This window comes from Gambusia affinis, linkage group LG07 (genome assembly GCF_019740435.1).
Source record: "Gambusia affinis linkage group LG07, SWU_Gaff_1.0, whole genome shotgun sequence".
NCBI classification, from domain to species: domain Eukaryota; kingdom Metazoa; phylum Chordata; class Actinopteri; order Cyprinodontiformes; family Poeciliidae; genus Gambusia; species Gambusia affinis.
The window spans coordinates 19,808,110-19,828,595 of record NC_057874.1 but is presented as its reverse complement, the minus strand read 5'-3'; the positions used below and the strand labels follow the sequence as shown (position 1 = coordinate 19,828,595).

Sequence of the window (20,486 nt, the reverse complement as noted above, 5' to 3'; positions counted from 1 at the left end):
GAAAAAGACTTCAGAAAAAAATAAAAATCAGCCCACTGATCGATCGTTCTGTGTAGTTTGTTTTATCCGTTTATTTTTCAAAGTGTCCGTAGATTACATTTGTTGTCAGTTGGTGCTATTAAAATAAAGCTGATATGATGAGATATCGAATATGATTTAATTTACAGATTGCAGGTCTGCAAATAATTAATTAAATTCAAAGCTCTTTGAAAATAAAATAAAATAAAAATACAAAGTCTAAATATAAAAATTTCAGAGATTTGCAAAGAACATTTTAACGGTATACGTCAAATGCACCTCCAGCATGTCAGAAAATTCAATATTGCTTTTCTAAGTCAAACCTAGTATTATAAAGCCAACACCTGATGAGTGATTCATGTTTGGCTGCGTTACTGATAGCCCCCTTCCTCTTTGATGAGGGAACCTCTGGATGAGTGTTTGTTTGTGATTTACTCAGACATTAATACAGGCCGTTCCTCTGAGCAGGGCTGTAATTGCTCAGATAAATGTTCAGGTATGATTAGAACTTACTTCACTTATAATTATCACATAAAATGGCGCAGTGTGCAAATAACCAAGGCACTTACAGGCAAGAAGAAAACAAAAAAAGTCAAAGTTTTTCTCTCGGTAACGTCCATTATACTGCCACTGTCTACATGTTTACTCTGGAAACTGTTCTGTCATTGTGTGTTTGGCATTAAAACTAAATTTGACAAATGTTGGTTAATTAGTAATTTAATTTAATACACAATGGAAAAAACAGCACTAGAGTTAGGTCTCTCAAAATTTATACAACAAAGAAAGGCACAACAATAAAGAAGCTTTACTGATTTCACACACTTCCTGATTTAACTTTTTATCTTAATCCTTTCTGACAAAATATTTAATATATTATAAAGCAAACAAGTAAGCTGAGAAGGATTCCCTGATTCAAGAAGCTGAAAGGGAACCTATTAAAAAAAAAGAAGAAATAATTAAATTAAATCAATGAAGAGATTTTGATACATCTTATAAAAAACAAACCATTGGAAATGCTTTTTCCAAAGAAGAAAAAGTTGCTGGAAAAAATATGAGCTGGACATTGCCAGTTCAGATTAACCTGGTGCCATCTAATTAAGAAAATGTTTTGGTTAAATATTTGTAACACACATGATTGAGCATGTGTGTTACAAATATTTACTGAAGTTCCACTGGTTTAGAGTAGTCTCATCTCAATTTATTTAAAACCTGTTCATTTGAAGTCAGTCTGATGATTTAGGTTTCCTCCTAAACACATCAAAGTACTAATCTGTGACCAGTCAACGCATGACAGACAAAGTTTATCTGTTATAATATAAACATACAGATGGGAAAAGAAGCAACTTTAACCTGAAAGATCCTGATGATACAGTTACAGAACAGGTGGATATAAATGGATTGACTTGAAGTTAATGAAATGGTCAGTTTGAAATGTTCACAGTTGCTTAGCCCTGAAAACATTTGCACTTACAACTTTTCTTTAATTTCATTGTTTCATTTTGTTTATCTTGAAAATAAATAAATCATTTACAAGTCAATATTGCCTTTATGGAGAGTGATTTACAAATAAAGTTAAACTGTAAACCTGTAATGTTAAATGTGATGCCGGATAAAAATGTAGGTTCTCTTAACCTTTGTGGCAATGCACTTCATAAAAACAGTTGATTGAAGCAGCGTCACCAGGGCAAAAAGGTTTTCTGCAGCCCTGTTGCCTCCATGTCATGCTTCATTGATGCAGTAATTAATGCAAAAGGACCAGAAACCCAATAAATGTGAAGTACATGAACATACAATTCAGTGAATCAAAATTTCTGTGTTTTAATCCCTTATTATTTGTTCTGATGCAAGGCTTTTATTTTGAAAGAAACCAATTATAGAGTATTTATTGACTGTATGCCATAATGATCAAAACAAAACAAGCTCGTTTAATATATCCCCTGTGTGTACTTAATTATAGTAAATGAGTTCCATTTCCTTTTATTTGAATTCTTGAAATAAATCAACTTTGATTAAATTCTAATTTATTAAGAGGCACCTGTAATCTCAACAGATTTTCACAGAATCAAGAACTGGTGCTTTTTGACAGCAGAATTAATAAATGGAAGAAGCTATTTCTAGAGTTTAATGAAACTAACATGCAGAGAAATAGAGAGAGAGGGGAGCAACACACACATGCAAACAGAGGCTCTAATTAAACTTTATCAGTGAGGCGAAAAAAGAACAGCTGCCGTCTTCTCCTCCTTCAACATAAACACAAGTATCTCCCTCACATACTTAAAGGAACAGAGGAAACATATTTCATCTTGCTCCTCCCAAAACAAACAAAATCTCACCATGCTCTGTGCAACACAAGCCTACGTTAGCTTCAATTTCTACGTTCGTCAATTTCTCCCAACACCCCCAGAGAAAAGATGGCTGAGGCGTCCACATTACAGATGGTACCTAAAAAGTTTGTGACCTCAAGTCTTTGCTTTGAGTCTACAAACTAATCTCTCATAATCTGTAAAAGTGTTCTGTTCGACTTCCAGGGTCTGCTTGTGATTTATATCTGAATTGGGGGCGGGGGTGCAGTGGAAAGCTGGCTCCCTGAAGATGAGAGCCCTCAGAATGCAGGAGAAATGTCCCAGCATGCATCCACACTCATGACGCCCCAAAGCTCACACGCCCACAGCTTCTGTCAGCGGAGCCTGAGCGATGAGCAATTATGCATTTGTGAACAATAATAAAAAAAGGCAATATTCTTTAAAAAATCCCAAACAAAACACAAATGTGATCTGAACTGAGCTCCTTCACCTCGTCTTCAGCTCTGCTATGGCAACCAGTAACATTAAAGATGTGCAGCACTAATTAATAACTAAATGTGTAAAGTCCTTGTTTGTAAATCTTGTCACTATTTCTTCTTGTTATTTCTGCCATCTGTTTTCTCAGGCGACTTAAAGGTGGACTGAGCAACAACAACCACTGAGAACTGATTTTTAATTTTCGTTTCTTTTCTTTTTTTGCTTTTAAAAAAATGATAAAGGCCAACTCTAAGCAGCCCAGTGGTAAGATTTAAATGCCATCCGCTTACACAAGCCCTCCAGAGGCCATCAACTGACACTGGGGCTCAATGTCAACTCTGAAAGTAACAGTGTACATTATGAGATGAGGAATCTTAAGGCGACTTACTAGTAGATTTACACCAGAACAGGTAGTGAGTCAGCTATGACTTAGTTGGGCCTCCAGTAAGCAAGTGACTGCAACAGAGCAAAAGTGTTTTACAGCTGATGAAGTCTTTGCTGGAGAAATGAAAATGCTTGGTGAATAAGACTTTATTTTGCAGGATGCATTGAAAAGTATTAGGGATCAGGTATTGATCACTTTGCATCTTAGTCACTTAATACCGCTGCTGTTTTGGTCATTTTGTAACGGACTTTGGAACCTGAAGGCTTCATTTTGCACCTATCAAATGTTGATTTAAACCTGTTAGAAGCGCGTTGTGTTCATAACTTTGAACACCATAGCTTTAAAATTATTTTTCTATATTCTGCTGAGAAATTGTGGTATTTAAGACCTCACTAAATAATTCATATCTGGGTCACTCAGGGCTAAATAAAGTGTATTAATTTCTTATTGCATTAGAGTCAACAGGGAAAATGGGAATCAGAACTAATAATCTTTTACTTGTTTCAAATTTATCATAATGTTGCTAAAAGCAACAAGGGGTGCTAACGTGACCTGCTTCATTGGACCACTGCTGAGTTCCTGGCTCCGTTTCTCACTTATTCAGTGATATAATTGAATCACAATATTTTCATTCATGTGGATAAAACACAATATGTGTGAATATTATTGATGACACAGTGAGATAACTACTGTGGTTTTGAAATAGCTAATTAGCCATGTTCTATTTACATCACATTGATCTCTGTCTGTGTTTTCCTTCCAGTTTGGTTCATCGAGTTAAGTATTTCTGCATGTCAATATATCCCGAATTACATGTTAAATTTACAGATAAACTGATGGGGGGGCTCTAAATGATCCAAAAAAAAGAATGAAACTTTAAGTGAATCCTCAAAGAGTTATAATACAGTTTGCTCGGCTGAACTTGACTGTTCAGGTCATTTTTCATAACAGTGGAGAACCACTTCAACGTGGTTGAAGTCGCCATAGCAAGCTTGCCAGAAAGGCAACATAACATGCATTGTATGCAACAAACCACTGTCAACCTTGATCTGTATTTCACTGTTGCTATTTTCCTTAAAATGTAATGATTGTTATTGGCTGTATGGTACTCTTCTGTGACTTTGTATTTTTTTTTTTATTCTTATTATGTAAAACACTCTTAACTGTCTTGATGATGAAATGTGCTATGCAAATGTACTTGACTTGACTTAAAGATGGAAAAGAAGCTGAGTGCAGAGAGTTGATGGAACACTTTGTCTCGGTGAGGGGAACAATCATGTCATCTTGAAAGTGAACAAAACAAAAGAACAGACTGAAGATTTTAAAAGACACGGGGTTAGGTCAAATATTATTTTCATCATGAAAAAAGAAGTGGAGGTGGTTGAGGTATATAAATACCTCTGCGTTTGCTTGGACAACAGAGAAGGGACAGAACAGACTTTGATTCTTGAGAAAATTTTGGTCCTTCTGTCTTTGAAGCAAGTTTATGCAGATCTTCCACAATATTTTTGTGAAGATTGTAATCTCTTCTATCATCATCTGTTGGTTTAGCCGCTTCAGAGGCAGGGACTTTAAAATGCTGAAAAACCCGATGAAGAAGGCTGGTTCTGTTACAGGAATGACTGTGGAACCTCTGGAGATGATGAAAAATTCTTCATAAAATCAAGAAAATTATGGACAACCCTGAGAATCCTCTTCAAGAAATTGTTATACAACAGCAGAGTGTTTTTTCAGTCTGGCAGAGGCTTCTGCAGAAATCTTCTACAGCAGCTCCTTCCTGCCCACAGCCATCACCATCTACAAAAACTCTGAAAAGAACCTTGAATAATATGAGTTACAACAACATTTAATTTTCCTTCGAAATTGATAAAGTATTTTTAAACTGAATTTAATTGTTGCTTCTTGTTTGTCCTTTGGGAGGTGAAGACATTGGTCGGACATGTTGTATTTCCTGGTCATGTAGCAGTGATGCAACGCAGGATTGAGGATGTTTAACTAAGCAGAGAAAGAATGTCAGAGGTGTGGCCATTTTCCTAACAGAGTCAAAAAGGTGAAATCAGATAAATCATTGAAAAATAACAGGCAATTGCCATAACAGCAATATTAATATTGAATATGAATTTCAATGCAGATTCTGATATTGGTGCATCCCTAACACTTATTGATCAGCGATGTGAGATTTGAAACTTACACGTCGAGACATACCAAATCTTTCTTCCACAAATATTTCAGAATAAAGTGAAATATGAACAGCAGCAGAACAGAAGGTAAGTGTCACCTGACCTCTAACATATGCAGAATGAACACTTCCAACATACAGCATTTTACTGAATATACCCTGGAGTCTTGTTTCCGTTCCCAGTTGTTAACCACAGCAGTTTGAGGTGAAACTTCAAACTTTTGTCTGCACAATGCACAAAAATGGCAGCCCAGCTGGAATTCGGTACAAGCTCTGGCTCTTGTAACTCAGCAGGACTTTGGAGATTTGCTGCATTTTAGCAAATAAAACTCTCCCCATCAGCAGGGTTTGGCTGACTGAACGAAGAGCTAATACCAGAATCTACTGCCTCACCTGCATTGCTCTCCCAATCTCAGAGACATCCCCTGACTGCTTTACATAATCACAAGCCATTTAGTGTGCATCATTAATTCAGTCCAGAAAGAAGACATTTATTCATTCCTTGGAAGAGGATGACGATTCGCAGTCAAGCTTGGTGATTTTACCCAATCGTATCAGTCAGATGCAGAGTTCCATTTAAAAACGGCTGGCAGGCCAATAAAGCTGCCGCAATCCCTCTGTGCAATAAAAAAACGTTCACTTTGATGATTTTGGTGGCCTTGCTGAGTAAGGTCATTCCCAAACTAACCTGAAATCAAACTCAGAGATGCAGACGGGTCAAACTCAAGGCTGCCATTCAAGGAGAAGGCGAGGATTTTATGCAAATGAGTCTGATTTGAATTTCACAGCGATTGTGCAGAGGGGGATAATCAGGAAAGTTTTTGGCGGGTGGATAATACAGCTTTTCTGTATTCTTTTGGGGCACGGTTTTAAAACCACAAACCTCTTCAGCTGTCTAAATAGAGAAATGAGAAATTCCTTCTCCTTTTAGCAAAGAGAGGCGGGGAAAATCCTAAAGATGAAAAGAGAAATGGACGGCCATGTTAAAGGGCTTGCAAGCTTCAACTCCAAGAGGCGTGCTTGAGAGATTCACAGTGACACGAGCACAGATCACTTCATCCCACTGTACTTCCTCTTGGGCATTGTGAATACACCAGCAATCTCCCCTTCCTTTTCCTTTTTGTTCCTGTTTCTTCCAAACAAAATCCCAGACATTATGCCCTGCCCTCTGTACAGGAACGTTTGGGGCTTCCTGCCGCATCACGACGCGCATTTCCTTTGGTTTACATCAGATACGAGTTTAGGAGAATACATCCCGTCATGCACAAGAACACAAAAAGCCGCTGGCCCCTGAGCTGCAAATGATTTTTCTCATTCAATATCATTAGGCTCAATGATGACAGTGAGACAACACGAGGAGGTTGCCGCCAGCAAATTACATGCAGAAGACTGTGATGTGGCGGCAAACAGTAGCGCCGGAGATGGGTCATACGGTTCAACAAATCTACCTCGAATCAACCCTCACATTATTTTTATTGTGCTTAATACTTGGAAAGGCCCAACTTGACACCAAATAATAAAAAAGTTTTTAATTCTACACAAAAGCCCCATCGAGATATTTCTGGTAAAAGAACCGATTGAGTTTGTTGGTTTCTAATTCAAAGAATTGTTGTACAGTTTGACACACAAAACCAATTATCAGTACAACATATGTGACCCTGTGGGACCTTTTGGCAGCGAATCCAAATGAAATGAAAGAACGACTTTTAGCGCATAAAAGAAAGGTACTGGTTCATTAATCACTAATAAACATGCTGACGAAAATGGTTGGGTCATATATTGCAAGTCGTACAATTTTAATTCAAGAAATGCTTAGTTTACAACATATATTAAATACACACCTGAATACTTGATGACACAAGCACTCAGGTTTTCTCTGTCAGTGATACATTTAGTGTAGCTTGTTTATCAACAGACAATATTTTTATTGGGGCTTTAACAAAACCGGGTAATATCTTTCTCAAACAGATGCTGCAGAATCCTGCTTCTTCAGTAAAAACATGCTGTTGAGATGAAAATAACACATTCCCTTTTTTTCCCCAGAAGCTGGATAAACTGCTGACTATCTGGGTTCTGTGTTTGCAATGAATCCAAAGCAGAAAAACATCAACACTGTTCAGTTGGGCATTTGTCACAGGTCATATTGTCATCGAGACACTCACCAATGTTTCCACACATTGCATATTTTGCTAAACATGGGCAGCCCTGCTAACGACAGTTTACAATCTTCTAAATTCATGTTGTATAGCGACATCTCTCATACACTGTTGCCAGATTATGCCTGCTCCTATACCTTTAGTTACTAATGTGGCTAATAAATTTTCTAAGAGTTGTTGGTGTAAAATTGGAATTGGATAAAATCAGTCTAACCAGATTACAATTTTACAATATCTGCAGATTAGAAATGAGCCACATAATTAATCTTTGCATCTAGTAATTTTTTTAATCAAAAGACTAACAATAAATTATTAGCAACGAGAATTTCACTTTGATTGCACTTTATTAAAGCCTTCTGGTAATGTATTTTACTTATCAAACATTAGGTTGAATGGAAGGAAACACAAAGAACAACAGATGATTACAAAACAAGAAAAAAATTAGAAGCAAAAGTGTTGCAATGCTGACACACAGTATTACTGGTCAGCTTGTTACAAACCACAGTGTTCTTTAACACAGAGCCCTTGATCATTAGCTCTCTGCCACTGCTCGGTCTGACACTCACTACTCAGGGCTTTAAGTGTGCACTTGAAGAGATCTTCATTCTTATTCATCTCTTCCCCTTGCAGCATTCGCGTAATAGCCGAGCTCATTTAAATAATTCACCATGCAAATGTGAGGCATTTGCAAATTTGATATAAAATGCATGTGCGCAATAAATATTTGCCAAAATAGCTAAATTATTAACTGTTAAATTGAATTGTCTTTCTTCCTTTCCCTAATGCTTCCTGTTGGCAAAAAGGGCTTAGTAACTGTCAAAACTAAAATAAAAACCTCATCAAAATGGAGGCAACAGAACTGCAAAAAATACTAGAACTGCCCCAATCTGGTTTTTTCTTTTTGGCCAATAAAGATTTTCTTTTCAGTCTTTCACTTGAATGGATTTGGTAATTCCGAATTAGGGCTTTTTCTATTACTTCAAAGCATCTAATGTAAAAACTAATTATTTGTGTTGAATGTTACTTGCTAGGGGGGCAGGAACAAAAAATAAAGGAATCAAAAGCTTAAGCATCAGCGCATTTGTCCCAAAACACAATAAAATTTTTACTAAGCTTGAAAGAAGTGGAGAAGCAAACAGTACTTAGTGACATTTTTCAAAATATATAGATATTTATTTTTCTCATCTTTTCTTGTGGGTTGATGCAGAAAAAGTTCTTAAGGGAGATTTTAGGTTTGATGTGTTAATGTATTGGAAGAATAAATCTTATCTGTGCTCCAAATGATTATTTTAATCAATTGGAGCACATTGCAAAAATACACATTGACTCCCCGAAGGGTGAGATGCATAAATATATATTATATATTGCATAGATAAAAACTAATCATGGGGGAAAATCCCAGGAATGGTGTTTAATAAAACGGATGTAGTGGAGTCAATTCTAAATGGGAAAAATGTCATCCTAAAAATCAGAGTATTTTCAATCATAAATATCGATTTATAGATATGAATAGGTTTGTTTTTTAGCAGTTAAAAGTTGGTTATTCATAACTCAGATCAAATTTAATGTCTATGGATGAATTTACAAAGTGCATCATTGTAAGGGACAAAAGAAAAAACTTAAGGTAAAATTTTTTCTGAGAATGTTACTATGTCATCTCCTGTGGTCATTTTCAGATAGACATTATAATTTTGACAATACGGCTTATCAAGATTAACAAGTGCGGCAAACTGAAAGACATAAGTGATCCAAAATATCAAAGAAATGTGGCTGTGGAATGTCTTCAGACATGCCTACCTATACTTCATGCCAGTCTTCACACTTTGCTCGCTGGAGGAGGGCACACTCTGAACTGAGAGTTGCCCAAGACTGCGAGCCACCATCGCCACTGCTCTGAACTTGCTGCGGGTTCCTGTGCTGGGGCTGTTGGCATTCTGACGGTTCAGCCGGTCCTCTGTGTTGCGGCTCACCCCCCCACGGTGATCAGTGCACACTAATGACACCTGCATCCTGGCTTCTGGCTGAATTAAGGTCTTCTTTGATTAAATTCTCCTCTGAATAAAAACAGAAAAAACTCTCCTAAGGCAGAGAGTGCGAGGACCCTCCCAAGAGCGTGTACTAATTGAGTCTGAAAGATGCTGCAAATCGAGGCGAACGCCGCTAGACCGTCAGTAATCCCTCCACGGTTTTTGCTCACAAAGAGTGACGGATCACTGATCAGGTGGAAATCCTGTCCCAAAAAGTCCAAACCCCTGGACTACATTGTTGCTTTTTCCTCTGAGCAGGGGTCAAGCAAAACTGCAATCACTGATTTAGAGGCTTGAAGTCCAACCAAATGTGAAAAACAAAAATTGTGTTCTTTTTGATTCATTCGATCGTCCGGTTTAATGTGAAGATGAAGGAAAACTGTCGTAGTCCTGCAGTTTTCTCTAAAAGAAAAACAAACAAAAACAAAAAAACACTCTTGTAGCCAAGCCTTAAGAGTTGCAATGACTAGATCCACACAAAGAGATGATGGAGAGAATAAAACACGCCGCACAGTTCCAGCAGCAGGTTTTCATCTCCAAGTCCACCTTTACAGCCACGCTGACTAATGAAAATTCTTCTGACTACAGTTGTCAGTAAAAAAAAAAAAAAAAAAAGAAAGGGGAAGGATTCATTTCCCAGCTTTTACTGTTGCATGGATTAAACTTACATCTGTGTGCCTTGTGCTCGGCATAAAACGGCACGGAGCGCGCAGGCGAGGGATGGGAGGAGAGACGGGAGGAGCGGGGGAGGGAATACGGTGGGAGGGCTACGAGGATGAATATTCAGAGAGCCACAGCAGCGTGAGAGCACGGTCCTGCGTGTTTACAGCTCCTCTCACAGAAGAGGTAGTGCATTTCTGCACCCATCTTTGTCCATCTGTTGCCCTGCAGTGAGTTCTCATTCGGTTTATTGTGTCTGGAGAAAAAGACGGAGACTGAGTGCTTCAGTGGTCGGGACTTTGCAGTCGCTCTTGGCCCCAGAGAAGGGGACTCTCACATGGGTTTGTCCAACGGCCCGTGAAACAAATATTACGCAACTTTTGTTTGTGACAAAATGAAGGCAGAGGGATGTGTCTGAGATTATGCTCCTCTCTTTACTGGGTCTTAAACAAATTTCATGCATTCATGTATTTTGTTTGATCGTAAATTACATAATTAGGGTGAAAAAAAAAAGATCCAGAGGCTAACTTGTAGAATCAATTGTCATTGAAAATTTATTTAATGATAAGTAAGTCATCTTATATGAAAAGGACAACAGATGAGTCTCACTAACAGTAATATAATACTGGAGCTTATCTAAATGAGGCAGCTAGCCTGCCAAGGAGATAATTAAAAGCGATGCCATCAGGAGCAGACATGTACAGTTTAGAGAGCTCCATCACAGGAATAGGGCAAAGGGGAGGTTGCCACCTATTGTTGAAGCTACAACCTTTTGGTTTCCTGGACTTGCATAGAACCCTGAGGGAGGAAAGGAAGTTTAATTGAAGTGAAATGGGATTTCTGTCAGACGTAGTGTGGAAAAGCAGTCTGGTGGCTCGGAATAGCTCGAAAGATCCTTTTGCAAAGCTTACCAAAAGGAGAAGCTCTTGTTTCACTATGATTCATTATGGTGGAAATATATAGATTTCTACAAAAGGTGAAATGTGCCACAGACATATAACATTAGTAATTACGTCATTAAATAATTTATCATCTAAGTAATAATTCAATAACAAAAGACACTTTTTATTACGTGAAAAACAAACTGAGTCAAGCATTACAAACTGCTGCTCTATTGGAGGACGGTTACACTAAACTGAAACTTAGAGCAAACTTTTGCATCTATATGCTGAAAAGAAGTTCCAGCTTTTCTCCTTACAGGCGATTTACAAGCACATATCTGTGTTTGTCGGGTGCGCTATTGATAAGAGTATGCCTCTGGCTCCACGTAAACATTAAACTGAAGACACATGCTCTAGCCATCGATTAAGCTGAGAGGTTTCTGCATTCCCTGGTTCTGTTTTTGCGTGGGAGCCTGCAGTAAACGAGGGTGTGAGTTTGCAGACGGCCACAGCAGAGATAAGATGTGTCGTTTAATTAATATGAGTGACAATTTTGTCGGCTGATGTGCTTAAACAGAAATAGAACGTGCAGTGGTTTGAACTCAGTTAAAGCGATGAAAGGAGAGGAATAAAAATATGTAAATAGTCTAGAAACAAACAGGTTCCAAACTCCATATGATGATCAAGTCAAGTTCAAGCTCCTTTACAAATCAATTTACTAATAGATGCATGATGTCATGACATTTGACATGATTTTCAGCCAATCTTATGGAAATAAATTATGAATTAGCAAAAACTAGTTCAACATTTCTATGAATATGAATTAGTACCGGTTTAACCTGTGTGAACTGAACTTAGAAACAGTTTTGTTAAGGGTTAACTTGCACAACAAGTAATTCGTTTTTAGTAATTATCTCGTGATGTTAGAACAGAGCTTGTCTCCTTTGGGCCTTGTGCACAAATAAGAGCATTTTTGGAAATTAGCAGCAGAAAAAAAGTAAAACACAGCAAGGATCGATAATCATCTTTGCCGGGTCACGTCTCCTATTTTAGACATGAGGAACCAATTTGGAGGCACTCACTGAAACTCACTCATTTCATTCAGGTCTGCTCAATACATTTACCACTGATGCCGTGGAAAACTGATCCTTTAATTTACGCTTCTGTGCTCCGGGCCCCCAAAGAGTCGTGACTTGGGATAAATGCAGAGAAGTTGGCGGGGCCAGAAAGAAGAGCAAAGGCTGAAGAGATAGAGCGTAAACCCTGTGAAGTCCACCACTCTCATAACAAGCCTGACAAAAAGCACACTCTAAGATGTGAAAATATGTCAATGTCTAAACATCTAATAAAGGTAAGTAGGTTTGAAAAATATGAGAGCCGTTTTAATGATACACATTAGGATTGAATCATTTTCTTCCTCCATCTCATTTATAGTTGCAGAGACAGTATGATTTTATTTGTCTCCGCTAGAAATTCTGCAGATTTATTGACAGGCACTCAAATCGATTCAGGCAAACATAATGAAACAGTCAAGTAATCCATCAGCTAAATGAAGAAACTTTTATAACACATGGCTCTCTTTGGTATTTTGTACAGTTGATTTGATCCGGAGCTGCACTGCAAATCAACATTTACCAGTCCAGAAAAATGATTAATGAACTGCAGGACACCACATGCAGCTAGGGTTCATAATTAATAAATACAAAATAAGCTATTAACAGATTATGAAGCACATGCAAACAGAGTGCAGGAAAAAAAATGCTCATCCCATTGGACAAACTATGAACAGAAAGAGAAAATAAAGAGAAAAGATCATCACTGAATGATGCCATGATTCCTTCAGGAAAAACACAATTTCAAGTTTACAAGTTTCCTGTGGAAAAATCTGGTAAAAAAATAATCAGAAAATTCCTTAAACTCTTTTTCTTTGACAGAAATAAAATACTTTGTCCCGGATGAATTGTTGATCTGTTCAATCTTTCATCTACGACTATTTCCTTTCTTTAGGTCCCTTCAAAATATCCATATAGAACCATTGGTCTAGACAAAACAAACTCATTCCAGAATGGTGGCGTTGAAGGATCTAAAAAAATCTGATGTTTACATGCTTATATACTTTGTATTTATGGCTGCTATGTCAAAGTCTTTCTTATAAGGATATTGTTCTTTTCAACATCAAAAAACTGATCATATATTTTCCTTTTAGTTAAGAAAAACTCACACATTTCATAAAGTCTTAAATTTTAATCAACTTCATTGATATTTTGAAAGAATACTTCCTTTACCTTTTCATAAAACTTTTTCTTTTAATAGAATCAATATTAACAGAAATAGAAAATTATTTAATAATTTGTAGAACAATTCAAGTTGTTTGTCCTTGATTATTTCATCCTTGATACCATTATTCTGTAACAGCTTTTCATTTTTCTCAAAACCTTTCACTTTCAAAAACATACTACAGAGTCAAGGCCACGTTTCCTTACAACCAACCCAATATCGAAGTCAATTTTTACAAATGCTTACTTTTATTATCTGCTCCGCTTTTCAGCCAACGCTGTAGCAGGGATTTATTTTCTCAGCAGTTTTATTGAACAAATGCTGGCCTAAGTTTGAAGCCACTTTGTGCTCGTTCTTTAAAATATGTCAGTGAACATCCAGAATTAATTTCCTTTCCCTCTTTGTCATGGGATAAATCAATCGTAACGGATGCTGAATCAGAAATAAGAATCCATCAAATGCTGCTATCAAATCTTTAATTTGTGATATTATGCTTAGAAGGTGACACGTGCTACACTACAGTCAATAAAGCACTGTTTTATTTTTCATAAACACCCCCTCCTGGTAGGTCCAATAAATAACCTCATTAGCTGGTTAGTAAATCATCTCCCACCTATGAGACAGGATCATCGTCTCTTTTCTGATCAAATGTCTGACATCTAGTTATCTAGAAATCTACTGATCCTCTAAAATCCCTCAGACTTTTCTTTCCGTGTGAGTGTTGAGGCCTGATAGGATTTCTTCATCTGATTCTATCTGTGGAGAAGAGAGAAAAACAGAAAATTTGCAGCAAAACGTTTTCCCTGGTCAGATTTGAAGTTGAGTAAAATCAATCGTAATCAAAAGTTCTCTTTTTGGAAGTTTACAGACCAACACAAAGATGAAAAACACAAGCAGAAAATAAATAAATAGCACTGCAGTGGAGAAACAACAATTTTTGATAAACGTTCCTTATTATTCCTGCTGAAGACAAAAAGGTGCAAAGTTTCTGAACATCTAGTCACTACTAAAATCTAAAGTATTGGTTTCGCTCTGTTTCTCCTTGTAGGACCGGTCAGGAAAAGGCTGATACCGAGCCATAATGAGGCCCCGAGAGTTGTTCTGGTTGTACAGGACTTTCAGCTCAATACAAGTGACCTCTGCCACACCGCCTACATACTGCAGCTTGGAAACACATCGGAAGAGAGGAGAAGACTACTGCTTTAATCAAAGGCTCCTAAGAGACTCTACTGCGCACAGAACTACTGTTGGGTACCGTCACGAAAACTCATCCTCCACCACAACTGCAGTATTAGCTCCTAAAATAGGAGTTCAATATAGAGAGCCTAAGCACAATCCAAACAATGTCTTGACTTACTGAAAGGCAAGGACTTTTAAATTTGACATTCATTATCAGACCGACAATGGTTTGATAAGACAGAGTCTTGTCAGAAATTCCTGTCATGTCATTGTGCCATGGTACATACAGTAGCATAGATGTTTTTGCACCCTTCTCCTGACTGTTATGTTGGTAAAAGTATATCATTTGGATCCACTGCTAACAAGCAAATACCAGGAAGCACCAGTTCGTTACATAATATTAAGATTTACAGAAAAAATTTTGCAAGTTCGAGTACATTAAGTCTGAATAGTGAAACTGGACTAAAGAGGGCTTCAGCAGAGCATTAAAAATAATCAGGACACAGCAGAATAGTTTGGAGTTTAATTGAATTTTACAGGACTTTTAATATAAAACAGGGGATTTCTTTATATCACAACAACCTGGCTTTTTAACAGACTTCTTATATTTATCTTACTTTGTTTATTAATTCACATAAACAACTTCCTTTAAGTGTAACTAGACCTCTTCCTTGGTACAAATGTAATTGTTAACCACTGTTGAATTTGCAGACCACAAGAAATAGCCACAGCTGCCTCATATATAACTGTCACCCAGCTGTCCAGTAGCTATTTAAATACCATTTACTGAGAGTTTGGCTCACCAGAATTTTTTAACTTGCTTAAAAAATAGCATGCTTGAGATGCTGCAGTGGTGTTCAGGCAGAGGAGGGTGTGGGTGCATGAGTGGGTGAAGGGGCTTAACTGAGTTAATGGAAAGAGATTTGAGGTCAGACAGACTGACAGTGTTGATCGACAGACGGGGTAATGTTTGTTTTTATGCATCTGAAGGCTTCATCTAAGCAGCCCTTAGTGCTGACAGCACCGTCACTCATGAGAATCTAATTATTGCAGGACAGAAATATATGTTTTATTTGTCTGTTTATATTTTTTACTTATTTATTACAATCCAGAAACTTTAAAATATTTTGTCATTGACCATACATTTCAAAATTTCAATATTGTGTCAATAATGTGTCAAAATGTCCTTGTTAGCCTGTCTAGTATTCAATGGATTGTAATAAAACTTAGAAATAGGTAGCAAACCCTTCCTCAGAGCTTCTGAGACACCGACAGATTTCTGATCAATTTCATTTCAACTAATTCATGTAGTTTTTAATGTTTGTCTTCTTGGTATTTCTGAGTTTGCTCGTGAATCATTTTGTGGTAGTTAATTAATAGTACATAGTAATGGCATTGTTTGTTTTTCTTATATTGAACATGTGAATGTGTTTAAGTCTTAGACTTTAAATCTAAAAGAAAAAAACATCCTAAATCTCTTCACTATTCATTTAATATTTAATAGAGATTGCTTCCTGAAAATGAGTCATTTGTAAATTAGATTCTTTTTCAGCAGTGATGTAGACTGATTTATGAACTCTAATAAAATTCAGCTGAGGTTAATATTGCTGGAAGGTTAACCAATACAACCCTAGTAATTGTAATCTGGAGAAGCTAGATTGAGATTTAAATAATCCCATAAATGTTGAAAATTCAGTGAGACTCTTTAATTACACTGGGAATTCCTGTGGAAACTGTAGTGGGGAGAGTCTCAGGTCACATCTGTCGAGAGCGAGCGTTGCAACTCTTAACTCTCCAGTGAGCATGACAGATTCCCTGCAGACAGCAGGGCTCAGGAGGAGCGGGCTCCTCAGATGTCCCCACTGACGCATCCAACGGAGCAAGAGAGCTGAGGTAATCAAATACGAGGAGAATAGAAAACCCCTACCCTTATGTAATAAGATTCTGATGAGGGTTTCTGTGTTGAGATTAGTAAATTCCTTCATTTTAGATATCAAATTACAGGGACTTTTGGATAAACAACACTATCTACAGACTGTGGAAGTACAGAAGTAAATTCATACTTTTGGATCGTGATTTGAACAACAAAGTATGCTTAAATCACACAGGCCTGATTTGCAAGGCCGTAGGCTGCACACTCACTAATCTGAAGAGGAAGAAAAAGGAAGAATGAGAGGAGCAGAAAGAATAATGTGTCCTGTTCAAAGCGAACTCTCCCGCCTGCCTGTGTGCATTTGTCAAAGCAAAGGGAAACGTTTGCACAGAGTTTCTCTGCAAGGCACAAGTGTTTTCCATCGCATGGAGCACCAAAGCAGAAAGATGAGGCGTCCCAATATGCCATCACCAGAAATGTCAGAATCACAAATAATATTTACATTGATAAACTCACAAAAGATATTTTACAGTGACTTATTTAATATGCGCTCACCTGGGTTAAACTGATTCTACCACACAAAAGGTTCTGATTTATTCAGAGTTGCCAAATGATCTCTTCTAGCAGAGCACAGAACAAAGGCAGCTGTAACATGGCCACATAGACGTGACTATGTCACAGTTTCTCAATGGTATGCAAGGAAAAAACCTCGACGAAAAGTACAATAAAAAATAAAAAATAAAAATCTGACACAATTTGAAATAGTCCCGGTTTTTATCACAACAGCACTTTTGTTAAAATGAAGACCCGCTTTAGCTGCAATTCTGGAAAACCAGTCGACTGTGAAACTGAAAATAATTTCCCTCTGCATTAAATGTGCAGCGCCCACAAAACCACAGAAAACTCTGAAAAGCCTCAGAGGGATTTCTTCAGATAATAAACACTTCAGTTAAGTACTTTTTAACTGCACAGCCTCAGAAACATAAGTGTAACATTCAAGTTACACTTGTAAGTAGAGGGGTTACACTCCTCCACTATAGCTTAGAGGACGTTTAACACTAATGCAGCATATTAAGTACAATAGAAAGCTCATTTAGTATGAAAAAAGAGTATGTTTTGAACATAATAATGCTTAGAGTGAAATTTTAGCATCTACAAGGTTTCTGGAAACAAATAAGGCAGACACTGCAGCCTCTTTCAGACATGCTTTCCATTATTTAGAAGGCAACAGCACATGTTGGGCTGATACAATCAGACTCGATCAGACCCAGAAACATTTAGTCGTTCCTTTAAAACTTGTTGGAAAATAAAAATAAAAAGATCAGATGAGCTGCGCACAGGATTTAATATCGTTTCAGATCATTAAACCCAAATTGCAAACACAAATGTAAAATTCTCAGCGAAATGTACAAGAGAAAAATGCTGAACAGCTGCAGGCTGTTCATCTTCCTGTTCCTGATCAATAAGTTTAGCATTTTCCACTACTGAGAATCTCAAGAGCCTGATATGTAAGGCGTACCATCACGGTCGCAAAATCAGATTAGGTAAAGAGTAAAGAAATTTTGAAATGTCTGCTGTGAATAGCAAACATGGCACAGAGATTCCCTCAGATATTTGTATCCCTTTTTGTATAAAAGAGTAATGCAAAATTTAAAAAATGTCTAAGCCTTTCTAATGCCATTAATATTAAGTTCTGAAAAAGGGTTTTATAACAAGTAGGCACAATTATGGAACAGGAAAATGGGAGATAACATATTTCCAGATGTTCCGTTACCTTTATCAACAATCAGTTTGTATCAGCAATGGAAAAGCGCAGCTGATACAGTGAGTATTGTCACATAGTGTTGTCACATTACAACCACAAACATCAATTTATTTCACTGAAGATTAAAGACACAAATTACAGCATAGTGCATACATAACTATGTACTAGTGATGGATGATTTTCCAATTGTTTTCCAAGTCAAAATCTGATTTGTAAAACCAGATTTTGTTTGGTTAAACCCTACATTTGGGTTTAGCATCTTCCCTTCAATACCATACTCCTAAATAAAATCCAGAGCAATGAACTGTCATAATAAGCCACTGTGATGGACCCGACTCAAACGAGGACAAAAAGAGTTCAAATTAGAAAAAAATTCAATTTAATTTTTCCAAAATAGCAAACAAAACATAAAATTCAATGCAAAAATAAGTCAAAGAATAAATAACAATCTTGGGCCCAATTTAACTGAGGTCAACTGAACTCTAACTGAACACAAACAAAACTGACCTTCCTAACAAAGAACAAAAGGCTGCTTAAATAGGGGTGGAGTAACCTAAATCTATCACTTGAGGGACATAACAAAAGAATAAATAAACACAAAATAAACTAAAGCATTCTATGAAACAAATAAAGCAAAACTAACTTTTACTTAACAGAAACAATAATAAGTGAATATTTAAGTGACAAAATTAACTAATTAAAAACAACTTGAAACAAGTCTCCTCCTTCAGTCTTTCAAGACAAATGGTATGCTCCAGGTTTCCTCCTCCAGCTGTTTTGAATCAGCAGCACCTCAAACAAAACACAAGTGTAAGTAAACCATTCAGACAGACATTAACTAAAGTGTGCGCCCATTAGGAAATGTATATCTAAATGAAATAACTAACTTAAACACATAAACTGGAATATAATATGAAGAAAAATACTAACACGATGTGGTGGTGGGAGGAGCATCCACCACAGCCACTATATCAGTAGATTTAGTCAATCTGTGCAGTGTTTCCCAGCCCAGGTCCTCAAGGCACACTGTCCTACATATTTTAGAGGTCTCCCTGCTTTAATGTGCCCGATTCAACTGATTGCAGTTCAACAAAAGCCTGTTAATGAGTCATCAATTGAAATCAGCTGGACTGAAGCAAGGAAATACCTAAAACATGCAGGGCAGTGTGCCTTGAGGACCAGGGTTGGGAAACACTGAGTTAAACTGAGTATAAACAGCTCTTTTGTGAAGGCCTCAGAGGTTTGTTAGAGATCTTTAAAGAACAAACATTTGATGGTAAGACGAGTTCAGCCAAACACAGAGCAATCCTGGAAGTAAACCAAGGTTCCAAAAAACTTGAATTGGTGTCAAAGTTCATCTTCCAACAAGCCACCATTAAGCATGCAACCAGAGCTACAATGAGATGATTTAGACCAAAGCATATCTGTGTTCAGAGAAACTCTCCTTTCACCAAAAAGAAGAACTCCAAAGTGTATATTGTAGAAAAATGTGAATAAGTAAAAAGGCATCCATATGTTTTCGCCTAGCACTGAGTGCCATTCCAATGGAAGGATTATTTTGTGAAGAACCAAAAACTGCATAAGTCAGTTCAGGTGAAAACTATTCTTTTATTCAGGCTTTGAACCAAAATTCATTTTATGAATTAGTTATAACTTTAGAGACTTGAGGGATCATCATCATTTACACTTCTGTGCCACTCTCATCTGATCCGAGGCAGAAATATATGTAAAAGTCAAACATCTTTAAAAAACAAAACAACAACAAAAAAAATAATTTAAGTTAGAAATTTTGGTTACTAACTTAAGCTGCCAAATAAGACTGTTTATATGGAAATGCAATAAGCTGAACTGTGTAATCTCTGGCATTTCCACCTCTCATGCCCACGCTACGGTTCTGACTAGAACATTTTGACAAGCTGTCAGACCAGGCCAATCAGAGTCAGCTCTAAGAGCAACTGGAGACGTCACCACTGAAACACCAAATCTATATCACTCCAGACCCCTTAGCATCACCATCAGAATACTGTGCTAGGCTCATCAGAGATCCAGGGTGTGAAGGCAGACAACTTGTGGATGTACAGGTTGAGCTACTGAGGCCTTGCGCAAAATAAAAGTATTGTGATTTCCTTGGTTAGAGAATCCCTCAGGTTTGAACGAGTTAACATGCAGCCCCGTTCAGCTGTATCCAGCTGCAGCTGGAGATACAAGCTGGCTGCTAAATTTAGCTCACGAGTAGGGGATTGCCTGCAGAGCAACGTCACAGTAGCCCAGAAAGAAATGCATTCTACAGACCTACTAATAATAAT

The 20,486-nt window shown here is 37.3% G+C and overlaps 1 protein-coding gene across 4 annotated transcripts in view; it reads right to left on the bottom strand.

Annotated features, from left to right (window-relative positions):
* kcnab2a (potassium voltage-gated channel subfamily A regulatory beta subunit 2a) overlaps positions 1–20,486 on the bottom strand; it is a 91,360-nt gene that overhangs the window by 23,234 nt on the left and 47,640 nt on the right. Inside the window, exon 1 of one of the 4 annotated variants that reach the window (XM_044123470.1) lies at positions 9,316–10,165. The exons of the other annotated variants lie outside the window; for them this stretch is intronic. Within the exon in view, the coding sequence (XP_043979405.1) occupies positions 9,316–9,527 (212 nt within the window). The 5' untranslated portion in view covers positions 9,528–10,165. Of the gene's footprint in view, positions 1–9,315; positions 10,166–20,486 lie in introns of those variants that run through there. 4 annotated transcript variants of the gene reach the window in all.